This window comes from Symsagittifera roscoffensis, chromosome 2, assembly GCF_963678635.1.
Source record: "Symsagittifera roscoffensis chromosome 2, txSymRosc1.1, whole genome shotgun sequence".
In the NCBI taxonomy this organism is placed as follows: domain Eukaryota; kingdom Metazoa; phylum Xenacoelomorpha; order Acoela; family Convolutidae; genus Symsagittifera; species Symsagittifera roscoffensis.
This window is the reverse complement of record NC_087063.1, coordinates 56,707,226-56,725,374: the sequence shown is the minus strand read 5'-3', so window position 1 is coordinate 56,725,374 and position 18,149 is coordinate 56,707,226. Positions and strand designations below refer to the sequence as shown.

The following is an 18,149-nucleotide window of genomic DNA, read 5'->3' as shown; positions in this document are numbered from 1 at the left end:
CGTAGGATAAAAGTTTTCAATGGCGTAGAACACAGATTTGTCGGACTGATATATCCATGCTACGAATCATCTGAAGAATAGGCTCTTCTTCATTGATTGCTTTTCCGATGAATTTGTTTTCTTCCCGTATTCTTCGAATTCTTTTCCGTATTTTCCCGTCTTTTTCGGAGTTATTACTTCAACTTACTGAGTTTTCTTCCCTTTTTTCGTTAGAATGTAACTAAGTTATAACAGTTTTCTATCTTCTGCAATGTAGGATCAGTGAGATGAGCACTTCGAAAAATAACAAAGGTAACAAAATCAGTGAGAGGTTCCCCCAGAAGTCCCAACAGAAACGACAGAGGGCACGCCTTGAAAGCGTTAGTAGTCACTGAACAATTGTCATTTTTAACCAGAGGCGAAACGGGGCTTCGTGACGTTTGCGATACAAAAACATGTGCCAGAAACCACAGTTTACTTGCAACATATTTCAGTAAGCATTACTTTCATAGTTCAGATCATTACAAAAGTAGGTACGAAGCAAATGAGCCATTTTTTATCCTTGTGCATTGTAGAGACTCACTTGACTAACTCCCCGGGTCGAGATCCCGCTCAAAAACCGCTCAAGATATGAGCGGTTTGAGCGGTTTTGCAGCAAGATTTGAGCGCTTTGGGCAGTTTGGGCAGTTTTTTTGGAAAAACCGCTCAAACCGCTCAAATCTTGCTTAAAAAAACCGCTCAAAAACCGCTCAAAAACCGCTCATTTCTTGCGGTGATTTTTGAACGGTTTTTCAAGCAAGATTTGAGCGGTTTTTGAGCGGTCTTATGAAGAAAACCGATTAAAACCAACAAAAAGGCCTGGAAAGGTAATGTGACCCCGGTTTGACATTCACAAACCGAAGATGCTTTTTTTAAATTTCCCCACACAGAAAAAGCTTATCATACAATTGCCTGCATCAAATGTATGGAAAAATGCTAATCATGCAATTTTCATACAATTTCAAAAAACCATTGAAAAAAGATTCAGTCTAGTTTCTCCGGCTATTTGAACCAAGTACAACAGTCTGGTGATGAGAAATAACTACGTTTCTTTTTTTTTTAAATTATGAAAATTATGAAAATTATGAAAATCCATATATGAAAATTGTATGATAACCATTTTTTCATGAAAGGCAAGATTTTCAGAAATTGTTCATTCAAATTTTTTTATAAACAAACTTATATAATTTAAGAGTACTTTTGGTCAATTTAAAGGACTTTGCTCATCAAAAAAGAAAAACTAATTTCAAGCTAAAAAAATAGTCATCATACATTTTGCATATATGAAAATTGTATAATTAACATTTTTTCATAAAAAGCAAGATGTTCAGAATAATGTTAAAACTTGTTTTTAATCAAATTTAAAGTAAATAGGAGTGCTTTTGCTCAAACACTTTGCTCATCAAAAACGAGGTTTTAAAACCAGGTTTTTTGCTCAGTTTTAATCGTCACAAATTGTTAGCTTACGACGAGTAAAACTGAGATCTCGAAGGTCGGAGCCACAAAATTCTTCTTTTCCGAAAATGACTCGGGGTAGGTTGGGGTTAGGGTTAGGTTAGGATTAGGGTTTCTTAAGAATAATTTCACAATTTTTGGAAAACAGAATTGAAAAAAAAACCGAATTTCTAGCCGCAACTATTCTCTTTGGATCAAATCTGAATAACTGACGCAGTATTCGTCTTTGTGAAAACTCAACAGGTTTGTCCATCCATTTATCAAGTGATACTCATGTTTTATCTCATTTTTTTGAGAATTTGGGCCAAAAAAACGGTTTCGAAAGTTTTTCTTCTTTGGAATGAGATAATTGTCATGATCTTAGAATATCATGATGTCATTGAACTGTGATATCAAACATTATCCAGGAGAAACAGTTATCACTTTTTAATTGTGGATTGTTTCTAACGGAAATTTTGCTGTTTGATTATTATATAATACTGTAAATATCACCAAATTGTTCATACTGATCAAATATACAACAATCACTAACCGATTAGTCCAGCTACTACCAACAACGAGAGCTGTAATAATATATAATTAATGCTTAAAACCTCGCTTTTACATGTATCTCAAGTCCTGACCTCTAAGTCATCATTTGGTAACACGAGTGTGGGATTGCCATCAAAGCGATACAAATTCATGCGGAAGAAGACAAAAACAAGAATACGGATATTCTAATTCATTAAATCCTGGCAATTTTGAGGAGTTTTGCATAGAGCTGACGTCTTCTAACAGCCATCATCACCAACGACGAAGATGGGGCCAATTCAGGATACCCCAAAGGGGCGACTACTGAAGAAAAAGAAGAAAAAAACCCACTCAAGGGTTGATAGCAGTTATTCTAACATCCAGAGACAGAGAAGATTGTCTACAAACGGAAGCAGCCATGTCATTTTCATCGACATTGTCTTAGACCAACTAATCAGTGGTTTTTTCGACCAGTGAAAAATCATAAACCGTAATTTTTTTTAAAGAGTAGTTGTGTCGTAATCTTAGAAAATCATGATGTCATTGAACTGTAATATCAAACATTATCCAGGAGAAATAGTTATCACTTTTTTATGTGGATTGTTGCTAAAAGAAATTTTGCTGTTTGATTATTATATAATACTGTAAATATCACCAAATTATTCATACTGACCAAGTATACAACAATCACTAATCGATTCGTCCAGCTACCAGCGACAACTATAGCTGTTATAATATATAATTAATGCTTAAAACCTCGCTTTTACATATATCTCAAGTCCTGACCGCTCAAGTCATCATAATAATCCCGGAATTATCATTTTTTGTTCAATTTTTTCAAATTTTTTCATTCTTTTTATTAATATGTGGTTTCTTGCAACTCATTCAAAGCCAATGAAAATCAAAAAAAGATGTTTTTTATACAGGGATGAACAAAAGGCTAACAAATAGCCAAATTTTTTTTCCTAGTCACAATGTTTTGTTTTAGGACGTAACAAGAAAATGAAATTTTAAGCTCTGAAAATGGTACTATAATAAAATTGTATTTCAAGAGAAGCTCAACTATACCAATTTTTTTGAAATCCAATAAGTTTCCGTAGAGAAATGATCTTTTTTCTGCTGCCAGTCATTCTGTTGTCAATATTTTCTTTCTAGGACTCATAAGTTTTGGAGTCAGTTTTAACATAATTAGATTGTAGTTTCAATCAAAAGATCATAGCTAGAGCTCTCTAAAGCACTCCAGTTTTTTTTGCCATTTTAGAGAGAAAAAGATGTTTCCGACTAATCGCAACTTTTGCGAAAATTGACTTTTATTTGAGTTTTTCCTCGTGTCTTTGAAGTTTTCCTTTTTACTGAGGAACGCAAGGTAATTAGAAGCTTAATTGTGTTGTCGAAAAACAGAGTAAGTGAGTGATTACGATGAACCTATTGTAGTTTTAGTTTCTAAGAAAACATATTGAGAAGCCGTACCAGAAAACAAAAAAGTTTATGCTAAGTAGCAAAATAACACATTGAATTTTGCAATTACATATAAACAAAATTTCAGTTTGAGCAAACGAGGTAGCTCTCGGAGCGACTTCAGAAGCAGGTCTAGTATCAAAGCACATTAAATTGCGCTGTAAGCATTAAAAATTGGTTTAGTTCTATTTTTTTAAAGATAAACCCAAAGCTTTAGTTTATGCTTAACTTGCTAAGGATGTTCAGCGGAATATGATCTGAATTTTCGCTTTCAAAGGCGTTTGTCACCTGTAAACATTTATATATGATCAAAAAGAACCTTTGCATGATTAAAAACTGACGTTTACACAGTTTTTCTTTGTACATGTTTTTCAACTAAGCACTTAGGTTAGGCGCTTTTTGTGCTTACTCGACCCAAAAGTGTTTTTTCATAAAAACAGAATTATAAGTATTGCATATTATAAAAACCATGATTTTTTGACCTGTTTGATAATAAAAGCTATCAGTCAGTCAGTCGTGGGCTATACTGTCTTCCAGTACCCGTTTTTGCTTGTTTTGACCGGTCTTTGAATTTTTTTCGCGATGACCTCCATGCTAGTTGACTATCCTTATATGGGAACACGCCTTGAACTCAATGTATATTGCAGCTAGGATGATACAACTTTGAGGTTAAGCGTAGATTACACCAGTGTTCATGATGTTAGCATCATGAGTACGGTTAGAATAGGTTTAGTCAGGTTTTTTTGTCAATTTTTGTTGTTACAGGTCTTTTTTTTAATGAGTTTACATCAGTTTTTTAGGAAAAACTTTTCGTAGAAATGACGAATTTGAATGGGAGTAATATCATTAATTTGTTCTTGAGCAGGGCTTTCTCCTAGTACCCGATTTTATTTGTTTTGGAAAGTATTTAGGAAAAAGATATGCATATTTATTAGAGAAACGTTAAAACCAGTTGAAGGGCTCGATAAAACTTGTGATATCTCATTGTAAATTGAAGCTAGGATGATAAAACTTTGAGGTTAAGCATAAATTACAACATTATTGATGATGTTATTATCACATTTACTGTTAAAGTGTTTTCAATTACTTTTTTTGGTCATTTTTTGTTGTTACAGGATTTTTTTTGATGAGTACACATCAGTTTTTTTAAAAGAACTCCTCATAGAGATGACGGATTCAAGTGGGAGGGTTATCATTAGTTCGGTCTTGAGCAGGGTTTTCTCCTAGTGCCCGAGTTTGTTTGTTTTGTTGAGTATTTAGGAAAAATATAGGCATATTTATTAGAGAAACGTTAAAACCGGTTGAAGGGCTCAATAAAAAATGTGATAACTCATTGTAAATTGAAGCTAGGATAATAAAACTTTGAGGTTAAGCATAAAGTACAACAGTGTTGATAATGTTTTTATCAGATTTACAGTTAAACGTTGTCAGTCACTTTTTTGGTCATTTTTTGTTGTTACAGTGCTTTTTTTTAATAAAGAGTATACATCAGTTTTTCAAGAAGAACTCGTCGTAGAGATGACAAATTTAAGTGAGAGGGGTATCAGTAGTTCGATCTTGAGCAGGGTTTTCTCCTAGTACCCGAGTTTGTTTGTTTTGTTGAGTATTTAAAAAAACATATGCATATTTATTAGAGAAACGTTAAAACCAGTTGAAGGGCTCGATAAAAGATGTGATAACTCATTGTATAATTGAAGCTAGGATAATAAAACTATGAGGTTAAGCATAAATTACAACAGTGTTAAAGTGTTATTATCAGATTTACAGTTAAACGTTTTCAGTCACTTTTTTTGGTCATTTTTCGTTGTTACAGTACTTATTTTTTAATGAGTATACATCAGTTTTTTTAGAAGAACTCGTCGTAGAGATGACGGATTTAAGTGAGAGGGGTATCAATAGTTCGGTCTTGAGCAGGGCTTTCTCCTAGTACCCAAGTTTGTTTGTTTTGTTGAGTATTTAGGAAAAATATATGCATATTTATTAGAGAAACGTTAAAACCTATTGAAGGGCTCGATAAAAGATGTGGTAACTCATTGTAAATTGAAGCTAGGATGATAAAACTTTGAGGTTAAGCGTATTATATACAACCTTATTGATGATGTTATTATCAGATTTACTGTTAAACTGTTTTCAATCACTTTTTTTGGTAATTTTTTGTTGTTACAGGATTTTTTTTGATGAATATACATCAGTTTTTTAAGAAGAAGTCGTCGTAGAGATGACGGATTTCAGTGAGAGGGGTATCAATAGTTCGGTCTTGAGCAAGGCTTTCTCCTAGTACCCAAGTTTGTTTGTTTTGTTGAGTTTTTAGGAAAAATATATGCATATTTATTAGAGAAACGTTAAAACCAAATGAAGGGCTCGATAAAAAATGTGGTAACTCATTGTAAATTGAAGCTAGGATGATAAAACTTTAGTATTAAGCGTAAATTACAACATTATTGATGATGTTATTATCAGATTTACTGTTAAAGTGTTTTCAATCACTTTTTTTGGTCATTTTTTGTTGTTACAGGATTTTTTTGATGAGTATACATCAGTTTTTTAAGAAGAACTCGTCGTAGAGATGACGGATTTAAGTGAGAGGGGTATCAATAGTTTGGTCTTGAGCAGGGCTTTCTCCTAGTACCCGAGTTTGTTTGTTTTGTTGAGTATTTAGGAAAAATCTATGCGTATTTATTAGAGAAACGTTAAAACCAGTTGAAGGGCTCGATAAAAGATATGATAACTCATTGTAAATTGAAGCTAGGATAATAAAACTTTGAGGTTAAGCATAAAGTACAGTGTTGATAATGTTATTATCAGATTTACAGTTAAACGTTTTCAGTCACTTTTTTTTTGGTCATTTTTTGTTGTTACAGTACTTTTTTTTATTAATGAGTATACATCAGTTTCTTAAGAAGAACTCGTCGTAGAGATGATGGATTTAAGTAAGAGGGGTATCAATAGTTTGGTCTTGAGCACGGCTTTCTCCTAGTACCCCAGTTTGTTTGTTTTGTTGAGTATTTAGGAAAAAAATGTGCATATTTATTAGAGAAACGTTAAAACCAGTTGAAGGGCTCGATAAAAGATGTGATAACTCATTGTAAATTGAAGCTAGGATAATAAAACTTTGAGGTTAAGCATAAGGTACAACAGTGTTGATAATTTTAATATCAGATTTACAGTTAAACGTTTTCAGTCACTTTTTTTGGTCATTTTTCGTTGTTACAGTACTTTTTTTTATTATTGAGTATACATCAATTTTTTTAGAAGAACTCCTCATAGAGATGACGGATTCAAATAGGAGGGGTATCATTAGTTCGGTCTTGAGCAGGGCTTTCTCCTAGTGCCATAGTTCGTTTGTTTTGTTGAGTATTTAGGAAAAAAATATGCATATTTATTAGAGAAACGTTAAAACCAGTTGAAGGGCTCAATAAAAGATGTGATAACTCATTGTAAATTGAAGCTAGGATAATAAAACTTTGAGGTTAAGCATAAGGTACAACAGTGTTGATAATGTTATTATCAGATTTACAGTTAAACGTTTTCAGTCACTTTTTTTGGTCATTTTTCGTTGTTACAGTACTTTTTTTTATTAATGAGTATACATCAGTTTTTTTAGAAGAACTCCTCATAGAGATGACGGATTCAAGTAGGAGGGGTATCATTAGTTCGGTGTTGAGCAGGGCTTTCTCCTAGTGCCATAGTTTGTTTGTTTTGTTGAGTATTTAGGAAAAATATATGCATATTTATTAGAGAAACGTTAAAACCAGTTGAAATGCTCGATAAAAGATGTGATAACTCATTGTAAATTGAAGGTAGGATAATTAAACTTTGAGGTTAAGCATAAAGTACAATAGTGTTGATAATGTTATTATCAGATTTACAGTTAAACGTTTTCAGTCACTTTTTTTGGTCATTTTTCTTTGTTACAGTATTATAAGTAGTGCATATTATAAAAACCGTGATATTTTGACCTGTTTGATAAAAAAAGCTATCAGTCAGTCAGTCGTGGGCTATACTGTCTTCCAGTAGCCGTTTTTGCTTGTTTTGACCGGTCTTTGAATTTTTTTCGCGATGACTTCCATGCTAGTTGACTATCCTTATATGGGAACACGCCTTGAACTCAATGTATATTGCAGCTAGGATGATACAACTTTGAGGTTAAGCGTAGATTACACCAGTGTTCATGATGTTAGCATCATGAGTACGGTTAGAATAGATTTAGTCAGGTTTTTTAGTCAATTTTTGTTGTTACAGGTCTTTTTTTTAATGGGGTACACATCAGTCTTTTCAGAACAACTCGTCGAAAAATTGATGGAATCAAGTAGCAGTGGTACCATCCGTTCGTTCTTGAGAAGAGCTTTCTCGCAATACCCCATTTTGCTTGATTTGATGGGTATACAGGAAAATTTATTGCAGACTTGTTAGAGAAACTTTAATAATAGTTGAAGAGCTCGATAACAGATTTGATAACTCAATGTGCATTGGAGATAGGATGATAAAACTTTGATATTAAGAGTAAAATATAACAATATTGATGTTGTTGTTATCCGCTATGCTGTTAAAATAGTCTAAGTCTTTTGTTTTTGTCAATTTTAGATGTTACGGATCTGGTTTTTTTAATAGCTCTACACATATTTTCATAAGTATCTCGTAGTTTTTTCTTTTTGGTCTTGACTACCAGACATTCCTTGAGTTTTCATAAATTTGAAAAACAGCGATGCCTTTGTGGGATTGATAATGCATTGTTTACTTGTAATTGGTACCTGGGAGTGCTTAGTTCTTGATTTCAGTTTTTTTTCTGTGGAATCATGTCATTTTATGTGTCTATCAGTGATGCGGTTTTCCTCGTTACAAGTTTTTCCATCTCGTAGTACAATTGATGAATTCAATTGGGAGTATCATCATTCGGATGAGCCTTATTTTGAATGCTGTCGCTGCTGTTGTTGTCGTCGTTGCTGTAGTTGTTGTCGTTGGTGCTGTAGTTGTTGTTGCTGTTGTTGTTTCATTGTTGCTTTTGTTGTTGTTCTGAAATGTGGTTTTCATTTTTTCTTTTGCTTCTTCAGTTTTGACATCTTTGAAATACGCAGCGCTGCTTTTTTGGTATGTTAATGCGTTGTGGGTATGCTGACTGTTCATGGCTTTTCTGGATTTTGGATTTTGGTTTTTATGTTTCTGAAATATGTCTTTTTTGTGTTCATCCTTGATGCCATTTTGTGTGGTACTTTTTTTTCCTTTTTCAAGGCATTGTATGGCTAGTAAAGTCATCTTGATGTGTTCATTGTTGTTCCGTTCATCATTTCTGCTAGGTTAGTGATCGTTGCAGAAGCGGATTTGCGCTGTGGTGATTTTTTGTCCGAAAAAAGTTGTCGTCACAAATTGGTAGTGTCCACTGGCTTCTGGTCTTGGCTACTGAATGTTTCTTCAGTTTTGACATCTTTGAAATACACAGCGACAATGTTTTGGGTTGTTAATGCCTTGTGGGTGTGCTAACAATTCTTGGGTGTACTAAATTTTTGATTTTGGTCTTTATGTTTCTGAGATATGTCATTTTTGTGTTTATCCTTGATGCGATCTTTTGTGGTACAATTTTTTTTCGTATTTCAGGACATTGTGTAGCTAGTTAAGTCATTTTGATGTGTTCAGTGTTGTTTCATTCATCAGGTCTACTGCGTAAGTGGTCGTTGCAGAAGCGAATTTGCGCTGTGGTGATTCTTTGTCCGAAAAAATTGTCGTCACAGTACTGGCAGTTTTTCTTTCTTTTTGGTCTTGACTACCAGACAGTCCTTTAGTTTTCATAAATTTGACAGACAGCGCTGCCTTTTTGGGGATGATAATGCATTGTTTACTTGTTATTGGTACCTAGGAGTGCTTAGTTTTTGATTTCAGTTTTTTCTGTAGAATCATGTCATTTTATGTGTGATGCGGTTTTACTCGTTACAAATGGTTCCATTTTTGATCAGTGTCTGACTGATATTATTTTTTGATGTGCTCATTTTTATTCATTCATTCAATTCTACTGGGGTAGTGGTCGTTGCACTAGCGAATTTGCGCTGGACTGTTTTTGTCTCAATAAAGTTATCACAAATTGGTAGTTTCCACTAGCTTCTGGTCTTGGCTGCTGAATGTTTCTTCAGTTTTGACATCTTTGAAATACACAGCGACGCTTTTTTGGGTTGTTAATGCGTTGTGGGTATGCTGAAGATTCATAGGATGTCTGTGTTTTGATTTTGGTTTTCGTGTTTCTGAAATATTTTTTTTTGTGTTCATCCTTGATGCGATTTTTTGTGGTACAGCGTTTCATTTTTCAGGACAGTGTGTGGCTAGTAAAGAATTTTTGATGTGTTCATTGTTGCTCCATCCATCGATTCTACTGACTTAGCGATCCTTGCTGAAGCGGAGTTGCGCTGTGGTGATTTTTTGTCAGAAAAAAGTTGTCGTCACAAATTGGTAGTTTCCACTGGCTTCTGGTCTTGGCTACTGAATCTTTCTTCAGTTTTTACATCTTTGAAAAACACAGCGACAATTTTTTTAATTTTTTTTTGGGTTTTTAATGCCTTGTCGTTATGCTAATGGTTTATGGGAGTACAAAGGTTTTGATTTTGGTCTTTGTGTTTATGAAATATGTCGTTTTTTGTGTTTATCCTTGATGCGATCTTTTGTGGTACAATTTTTTTTCATTTTTCAGGACATTGCGTGGCTAGTTAAGTCTTCTTGATGTGTTCATTGTTGTTCGATTCATCAGGTCTCCTGGGTTAGCCATCGTTGCAGAAGCTAATTTGCGATATGGTGATTTTTTGTTCGAAAAAATTGTCGTCTTATACTGGCAGTTTTTTCTTTTTGGTCTTGACTACCAGACATTCCTTGAGTTTTCATAAATTTGAAAAACAGCGATGCCTTTGTGGGATTGATAATGCATTGTTTACTTGTAATTGGTACCTGGGAGTGCTTAGTTCTTGATTTCAGTTTTTTTTCTGTGGAATCATGTCATTTTATGTGTCTATCAGTGATGCGGTTTTCCTCGTTACAAGTTTTTCCATCTCGTAGTACAATTGATGAATTCAATTGGGAGTATCATCATTCGGATGAGCCTTATTTTGAATGCTGTCGCTGCTGTTGTTGTCGTCGTTGCTGTAGTTGTTGTCGTTGGTGCTGTAGTTGTTGTTGCTGTTGTTGTTTCATTGTTGCTTTTGTTGTTGTTCTGAAATGTGGTTTTCATTTTTTCTTTTGCTTCTTCAGTTTTGACATCTTTGAAATACGCAGCGCTGCTTTTTTGGTATGTTAATGCGTTGTGGGTATGCTGACTGTTCATGGCTTTTCTGGATTTTGGATTTTGGTTTTTATGTTTCTGAAATATGTCTTTTTTTGTGTTCTTCCTTGATGCGATTTTTGTGGTACAATTTTTTTCATTTTCCAGGACAGTGTGTGGCTAGTTAAAAAGTCTTGATGAGTTCATTGTTGTTCCAATCATTTATTCTACTTGGTTAGCGATCGTTGCAGAAGCGGATTTGCGCTGTGGTGATTTTTTGTCCGAAAAAAGTTGTCGTCACAAATTGGTAGTGTCCACTGGCTTCTGGTCTTGGCTACTGAATGTTTCTTCAGTTTTGACATCTTTGAAATACACAGCGACAATGTTTTGGGTTGTTAATGCCTTGTGGGTGTGCTAACGGTTCTTGGGTGTACTAAGTTGTTGATTTTGGTCTTTATGTTTCTGAAATATGTCATTTTTGTGTTTATCCTTGATGCGATCTTTTGTGGTACAATTTTTTTTCGTATTTCAGGACATTGTGTGGCTAGTTAAGTCATTTTGATGTGTTCAGTGTTGTTTCATTCATCAGGTCTACTGCGTAAGCGGTCGTTGCAGAAGCGAATTTGCGCTGTGGTGATTCTCTGTCCGAAAAAATTGTCGTCACAGTACTGGCAGTTTTTCTTTATTTTTGGTCTTGACTACCAGACATTCCTTTAGTTTTCATAAACTTGAAAGACAGCGCTGCCTTTTTGGGGATGATAATGCATTGTTTACTTGTTATTGGTACCTGGGAGTGCTTAGTTTTTGATTTCAGTTTTTTCTGTAGAATCATGTCATTTTATGTGTGATGCGGTTTTACTCGTTACAAATGGTTCCAATTTTGATCAGTGTCTGACTGATATTATTTTTTGATGTGCTCATTTTTATTCATTCATTCAATTCTACTGGGTTAGTGGTCGTTGCACTAGCGAATTTGCGCTGGACTGTTTTTGTCTCAATAAAGTTATCACAAATTGGTAGTTTCCACTAGCTTCTGGTCTTGGCTGCTGAATGTTTCTTCAGTTTTGACTTCTTTGAAATACACAGCGACGCTTTTTTGGGTTGTTAATGCCTTGTGGGTGTGCTAACAATTCTTGGGTGTACTAAATTTTTGATTTTGGTCTTTATGTTTCTGAGATATGTCATTTTTGTGTTTATCCTTGATGCGATCTTTTGTGGTACAATTTTTTTTCGTATTTCAGGACATTGTGTAGCTAGTTAAGTCATTTTGATGTGTTCAGTGTTGTTTCATTCATCAGGTCTACTGCGTAAGTGGTCGTTGCAGAAGCGAATTTGCGCTGTGGTGATTCTTTGTCCGAAAAAATTGTCGTCACAGTACTGGCAGTTTTTCTTTATTTTTGGTCTTGACTACCAGACATTCCTTTAGTTTTCATAAATTTGAAAGACAGCGCTGCCTTTTTGGGGATGATAATGCATTTTATACTTGTTATTGGTACCTGGGAGTGCTTAGTTTTTGATTTCAGTTTTTTCTGTAGAATCATGTCATTTTATGTGTGATGCGGTTTTACTCGTTACAAATGGTTCCAATTTTGATCAGTGTCTGACTGATATTATTTTTTGATGTGCTCATTTTTATTCATTCATTCAATTCTACTGGGGTAGTGGTCGTTGCACTAGCGAAGTTGCGCTGGACTGTTTTTGTCTCAATAAAGTTATCACAAATTGGTAGTTTCCACTAGCTTCTGGTCTTGGCTGCTGAATGTTTCTTCAGTTTTGACTTCTTTGAAATACACAGCGACGCTTTTTTGGGTTGTTAATGCGTTGTGGGTATGCTGAAGATTCATAGGATGTCTGTGTTTTGATTTTGGTTTTCGTGTTTCTGAAATATTTTTTTTTGTGTTCATCCTTGATGCGATTTTTTGTGGTACAGCGTTTCATTTTTCAGGACAGTGTGTGGCTAGTGAAGAAATTTTGACGTGTTCATTGTTGCTCCATTCATCGATTCTACTGACTTAGCGATCGTTGCTGAAGCGGATTTACGCTGTGGTGATTTTTTGTCCGAAAAAAGTTGTCGTCACAAATTGGTATTTTCCACTGGCTTCTGGTCTTGGCTACTGAATGTTTCTTCAGTTTTTACATATTTGAAATACACAGCGACAATTTTTTTAAAATTTTTTGGGTTTGTTAATGCCTTGTCGTTATGCTAATGGTTTATGGGAGTACAAAGGTTTTGATTTTGGTCTTTGTGTTTATGAAATATGTCGTTTTTTGTGTTTATCCTTGATGCGATCTTTTGTGGTACAATTTTTTTTTCATATTTCAGGACATTGCGTGGCTAGTTAAGTTTTCTTGATGTGTTCATTGTTGTTCGATTCATCAGTTCTCCTGGGTTAGCCATCGTTGCAGAAGCGAATTTGCGATGTGGTGATTTTTTGTTCGAAAAAATTGTCGTCACAGTACTGGCAGTTTTTTCTTTTTGGTCTTGACTACCAGACATACCTTGAGTTTTCATAAATTTGAAAAACAGCGCTGCCTTTGTGGGATTGACAATGCATTGTTTACTTGTTATTGGTACCTGGGAGTGCTTAGTTTTTGATTTCAGTTTATTCTGTAGAATCATGTCATATCATGTGTCTATCAGTGATGCGGTTTTACTCGTTACAAATGGTTCCATTTTTGATCAGTGTCTGGCTGATATTATCTTTTTGATGTGCTCATTTTTATTCAAATTTTCAATTCTACTGGGGTAGTGGTCGTTGCACTAGCGAATTTGCGCTGGACTGTTTTTGTCTCAATAAAGTTATCACAAATTGGTAGTTTCCACTAGCTTCTGGTCTTGGCTGCTGAATGTTTCATCAGTTTTGACATCTTTGAAATACACAGCGACGCTTTTTTGGGTTTGTATTGCGTTGTGGGTGTGCTAACGGTTCTTGGGTGTACTAAGTTTTTGATTTTGGTTTTCGTGTTTCTGAAATTTGTCTTTTTTGTGTTCATCCTTGATGCGATTTTTTGTGGTACAGCGTTTCATTTTTCAGGACAGTGTGTGGCTAGTAAAGAATTTTTGATGTGTTCATTGTTGCTCCATTCATCGATTCTACTGACTTAGCGATCCTTGCTGAAGCGGAGTTGCGCTGTGGTGATTTTTTGTCAGAAAAAAGTTGTCGTCACAAATTGGTAGTTTCCACTGGCTTGTGGTCTTGGCTACTGAATCTTTCTTCAGTTTTTACATCTTTGAAAAACACAGCGACAATTTTTTTAAATTTTTTTTGGGTTTTTAATGCCTTGTGGGTATGCTAATGGTTTATGGGAGTACAAAGGTTTTGATTTTGGTCTTTGTGTTTATGAAATATGTCAATTTTTGTGTTTATCCTTGATGCGATCTTTTGTGGTACAATTTTTTTTCGTATTTCAGGACATTGTGTGGCTAGTTAAGTCATTTTGATGTGTTCAGTGTTGTTTCATTCATCAGGTCAAGTTCCTCGTTACAAGTTTTTCCATTTTTGATCAGTGTCTGGCTGATGTTATCAGTTTGCTGTGTTCATTTTCATTCATTTGTTCAGTTCTACTGGGGTGGTGGTCGTTGCAGAAATGAATTCGCGCTGGAGTGTTTTTGTCTCAACAAAGTTGTCACAAATTGTTCGTTTTCACGAGCTTCTGGTCTTGGCTACTGAATGTTTCTTCAGTTTTGACATCTTTGAAATACACAACGACGCTTTTTTAGGTTGTTAATGCGTTGAGGGTATGCTAAAAGTTCAATGGAGTACAAAGTTGTTTTTGATTTTGGTCTTCTGAAAAATGTCATTCTTTGTGTTTATCCTTGATGCGATCTTTTTGTGGTACATTTTTTTTCATTTTTCAGGAAATTGTGTGGCTAGTTAGGTCATCTTGATGTTCATTGTTGTTCCATTCATCAGCTCTACCGGGTTAGCTGTCGTTGCAGAAGCGAATTTGCGCTGTGTTGATTTTTTGTCCGAAAAAGTTGTCGTCACAGTACTGGCAGTTTTTCTTTTTTTTTGGTTTTGACTACCAGACATTCCTTGAGTTTTCATACGTTTGAAAGACAGCGCTGCCTTTTTGGGGTTGATAATGCATTGTTTTACTTGTTATTGGTACCTGGGAGTGCTTAGGTTTTGATTTTAGTGTTTTCAAATAAAAACAGCTTAGTTGTACAATCTGGCACATGCAGAAATGCCAACTTTTGAGGCCACCATCGGAATTTTACATGAGATGACTTGGTCGGAAGTCAGCCAATCGATGGCGCCGAGAAGCACATTACTGCCCTATTTTACATTGTAAATCAGTGCAGTAATCTGCTTCTGAGCGCCGTCGCTTGGCTGACTTCTGACCCAGTAATCTCATATATGATTCCGATGGTGGCCTTAAAAGTTAATATTTTTGCATTCGAGTAGTTCTGAATTTGGATCAAAAATCATATCAATGAACATTAATTACGTATGTGTTGAAAATTTTCTGTTTTCTCGCACGTGTAAAATTATGTTTTTATAGGATATGAATTTATGCTGATAATAGAACTTGCGGATCACAACTGGAGTATGTATGCTTGGAGAATGTTCCATCAGGAAAACAGGTTTTTTGGCGTTTGAGACAACTCCTCCCTTATGGTTTTGATTCATCTAGGAGTAGGCTTAGGAAATTTTTTGCTCCCTCAAGAGTTGAGGAGATTTGCCTACAGACAATGAAGAGTTTGAGGTTCCAACCTCTCAAACCCTCTGATTTTTCTGTTGGTTCTCTTCTCTGCTCAGAGATTGCACGTCTTATGGGTAAGTATAAACGCTAATTGAGCCTCATTTGAGTTTCCAAAAAATGCTTATCTTACAGTTTCCATATATGAAAAAAATGCTTATCGTACAATTTCCATATATGAAAAATTGCTTGTCTTACAATTTCTATTTATGATGAAATGCTTATTACAATTTCCATTTATGATAAAAAGTTTATCCTACAATTTCCTTATATGAAAAAATGTTTATCCTACAATTTACATGTATGAAAAAATTGTTTTTTTTTACAATTTCTATATATGAAAGAACTTTCTGAGTCTATGAAATTGTAAAAATTTGTAGGACATGCATTTTTTCACATATGGAAATTGTAGGATAAGCATTTTTGATCAACCCACGCTAAGATGCAATTGAAGTACTATCTACAATATAAAAAAAGTGCTCAACCGTTCTCAAATCAAGCAATATTTTTTTCGATGTCTTGACCAAAAACAATGAGCGACTTTTTTCAAATGCTCGAGCAAAATAACCACTGAAAAATCGGTAAGATTTGAGCGGTTTGAGCGGTTTTTTAGACAATTACGCTCAAAATCTTGCTTCAAAATGAGCTGTTTGAGCGGTTTTTGAACGGTTTATCTAAAAAAAAAACGCTCAAAAACCGCGCAAGACTTGAGCGGTTTGAGCGGTTTTTTTTAGACAATTACGCTCAAAATTTAAACCGTGTATGGAATATGAGCAATCCCGCACCGGATTTCCATGGATAATAATCGATTATATAGAATTTTTGTGGTCTGTATCAATAAATTTCGCTAATAATTGGTTATAACCGATTGAAAATGGATTATAATGAAACTATTTTTCAAATCAATTAAATCCGAATAAAATTAAAAAATAATCGATTATGATACATTTAAAGTCGATTATAATCCTTATCATTTTTAGGTTAAAATAATCCATTATAATCGATTATGATACATTTAAAGTCGATTATAATCCTTATCATTTTTAGGTTAAAATAATCCCTTATAAATGATTATAATCCATTAAAATGGTTTAAAATCCTCATACTTTTTATGCCAATATAATCCGTTATAATCAACTATAATAGATTATAATGGATTTTTTCGAGAGGTTATTTGTGAAAGTTACAACTTTTATCAAAATTATCTCTTTTCCTGTTTAGTGCAGTTGCTACGTAAAACGTTTCATAAAATATTACATTTCACGTTAAAATTTATTAATATTTTTTTGAATATAATTTATATTGTGGTTTGAACGGTGTTCCTTCCGTTAACTTTAACTCCCCCCCCCACGTTCCAACCCCCTCAGTTTAGTTTACCCCCATCCCGTTACCCTACCACCCTCTCCAGTTTACTTTACCCCTCTCCATTTACTTTAACTACCCCCTCAGTTTACTTTACAACACCCCCCCCTCCCCCTGCCAGTTAAGCACGAGTGCCATTGGCCCCGTACCCCCCCCCCCCGCCCCCTATTTATTGATAGACTTTGGGGGAGTGGGTTTATGTTTTGACACCTCCCTCTCCTTAATTGCGAGGAGTTAAAATTTACTTGAGGGGGTGACATTAGACATGGCATTTAATAAATAACATGGCATACTCTTTGCAATTTTCCTGCAAACCTAGCAACATTCTGCAAAAAAATCGAATTTAGTTTAAAAAATTTTTTATTGCAAAAATAATCGATTATATTGGCAAAAAAATCAATTTCAGTGCCAAAAATAATGGATTTTATTGGAATATTTTGAATTATAATGGATATTTATTTTTCGAATCGTAGAACATTATCAATTATGTGGTCTAATTTTGCCACAATAATGGATTATAATGACAACATTTTAGACAAAATTTTTCCATTATAATCGATTATTATCCATGGAAGTCCTGTGCGGGATTAGATTACAAAACTTCCATGTTTACACAATTTAGACGAGCACATTTCGGATAATATTATATTGATACTTTTCAAACAAAATACGCTAGACGTTTCAGCTGAATAAAATTTGAGAAATTTCAGCTAATTTCAGTTTGAAACACCTGAAACCATGTAGATTAGCGGCAAACGCTAATTCTCGCAATTTATTTAGCTCATGTCGAATGTAAGCGCAGAGAAGCAAAGCGGAGCAAGGGTTTTCTACTTGCCAATGCCGTTTTTTTTTCGATAGTTTTGAAAGTTTTTGCTGCAATGTTAAATTGGCTGAAATGTGTCGGGCCATAGTGTCTTGATTTTTTGGTCGAGACGTTTCAATTTCAAATTGGTTCATATGCCTCTCAGCGAAATATTATGGCATCCTCAATTCAATTTAGAACAGTTTCGAAGAGCGGGATAATTCTCTAAGCGTAAAAATTTTATGTTAAGCTTTCAGCATCAAAGTATAAATCAAATGAGCAGTTTAATCAGAGTACTTTCAAGTTATTAAAGTTGTTAGCACACCGGCAGAGAACCCCGAAATTCAGGCGAAACTTTTTTGGAAGCTGGTCCGAATTGTAAGCCACCCAGAGGCGTATTTATATATTTTTTTTACCTTTTTCGAATTTAAAGTAAAATTATTATAACAGGCCAAATTTTGAAAAAACTTCAAGGAAATGTAATTATCGCAATCAATTTGTCTCAATAACTTCGCTAATAATTGGTTATAATCGATTGAAAATAGATTATAATGAAACTATTTTTCTAATCAATAAAATCCGAATAAAATTACAATTTAATCGATT

General features: G+C 34.4%; 1 protein-coding gene across 2 annotated transcripts in view; it reads left to right on the top strand.

Annotated features, from left to right (window-relative positions):
• LOC134839344 (uncharacterized) overlaps positions 1-18,149 on the top strand; it is a 76,104-nt gene that overhangs the window by 54,734 nt on the left and 3,221 nt on the right. Inside the window, exon 10 of one of the 2 annotated variants that reach the window (XM_063854856.1) lies at positions 257-359. The exons of the other annotated variant lie outside the window; for it this stretch is intronic. Coding sequence (XP_063710926.1) covers positions 257-359 — 103 coding nt within the window. The remainder of the gene's footprint in view (positions 1-256; positions 360-18,149) is intronic. 2 annotated transcript variants of the gene reach the window in all.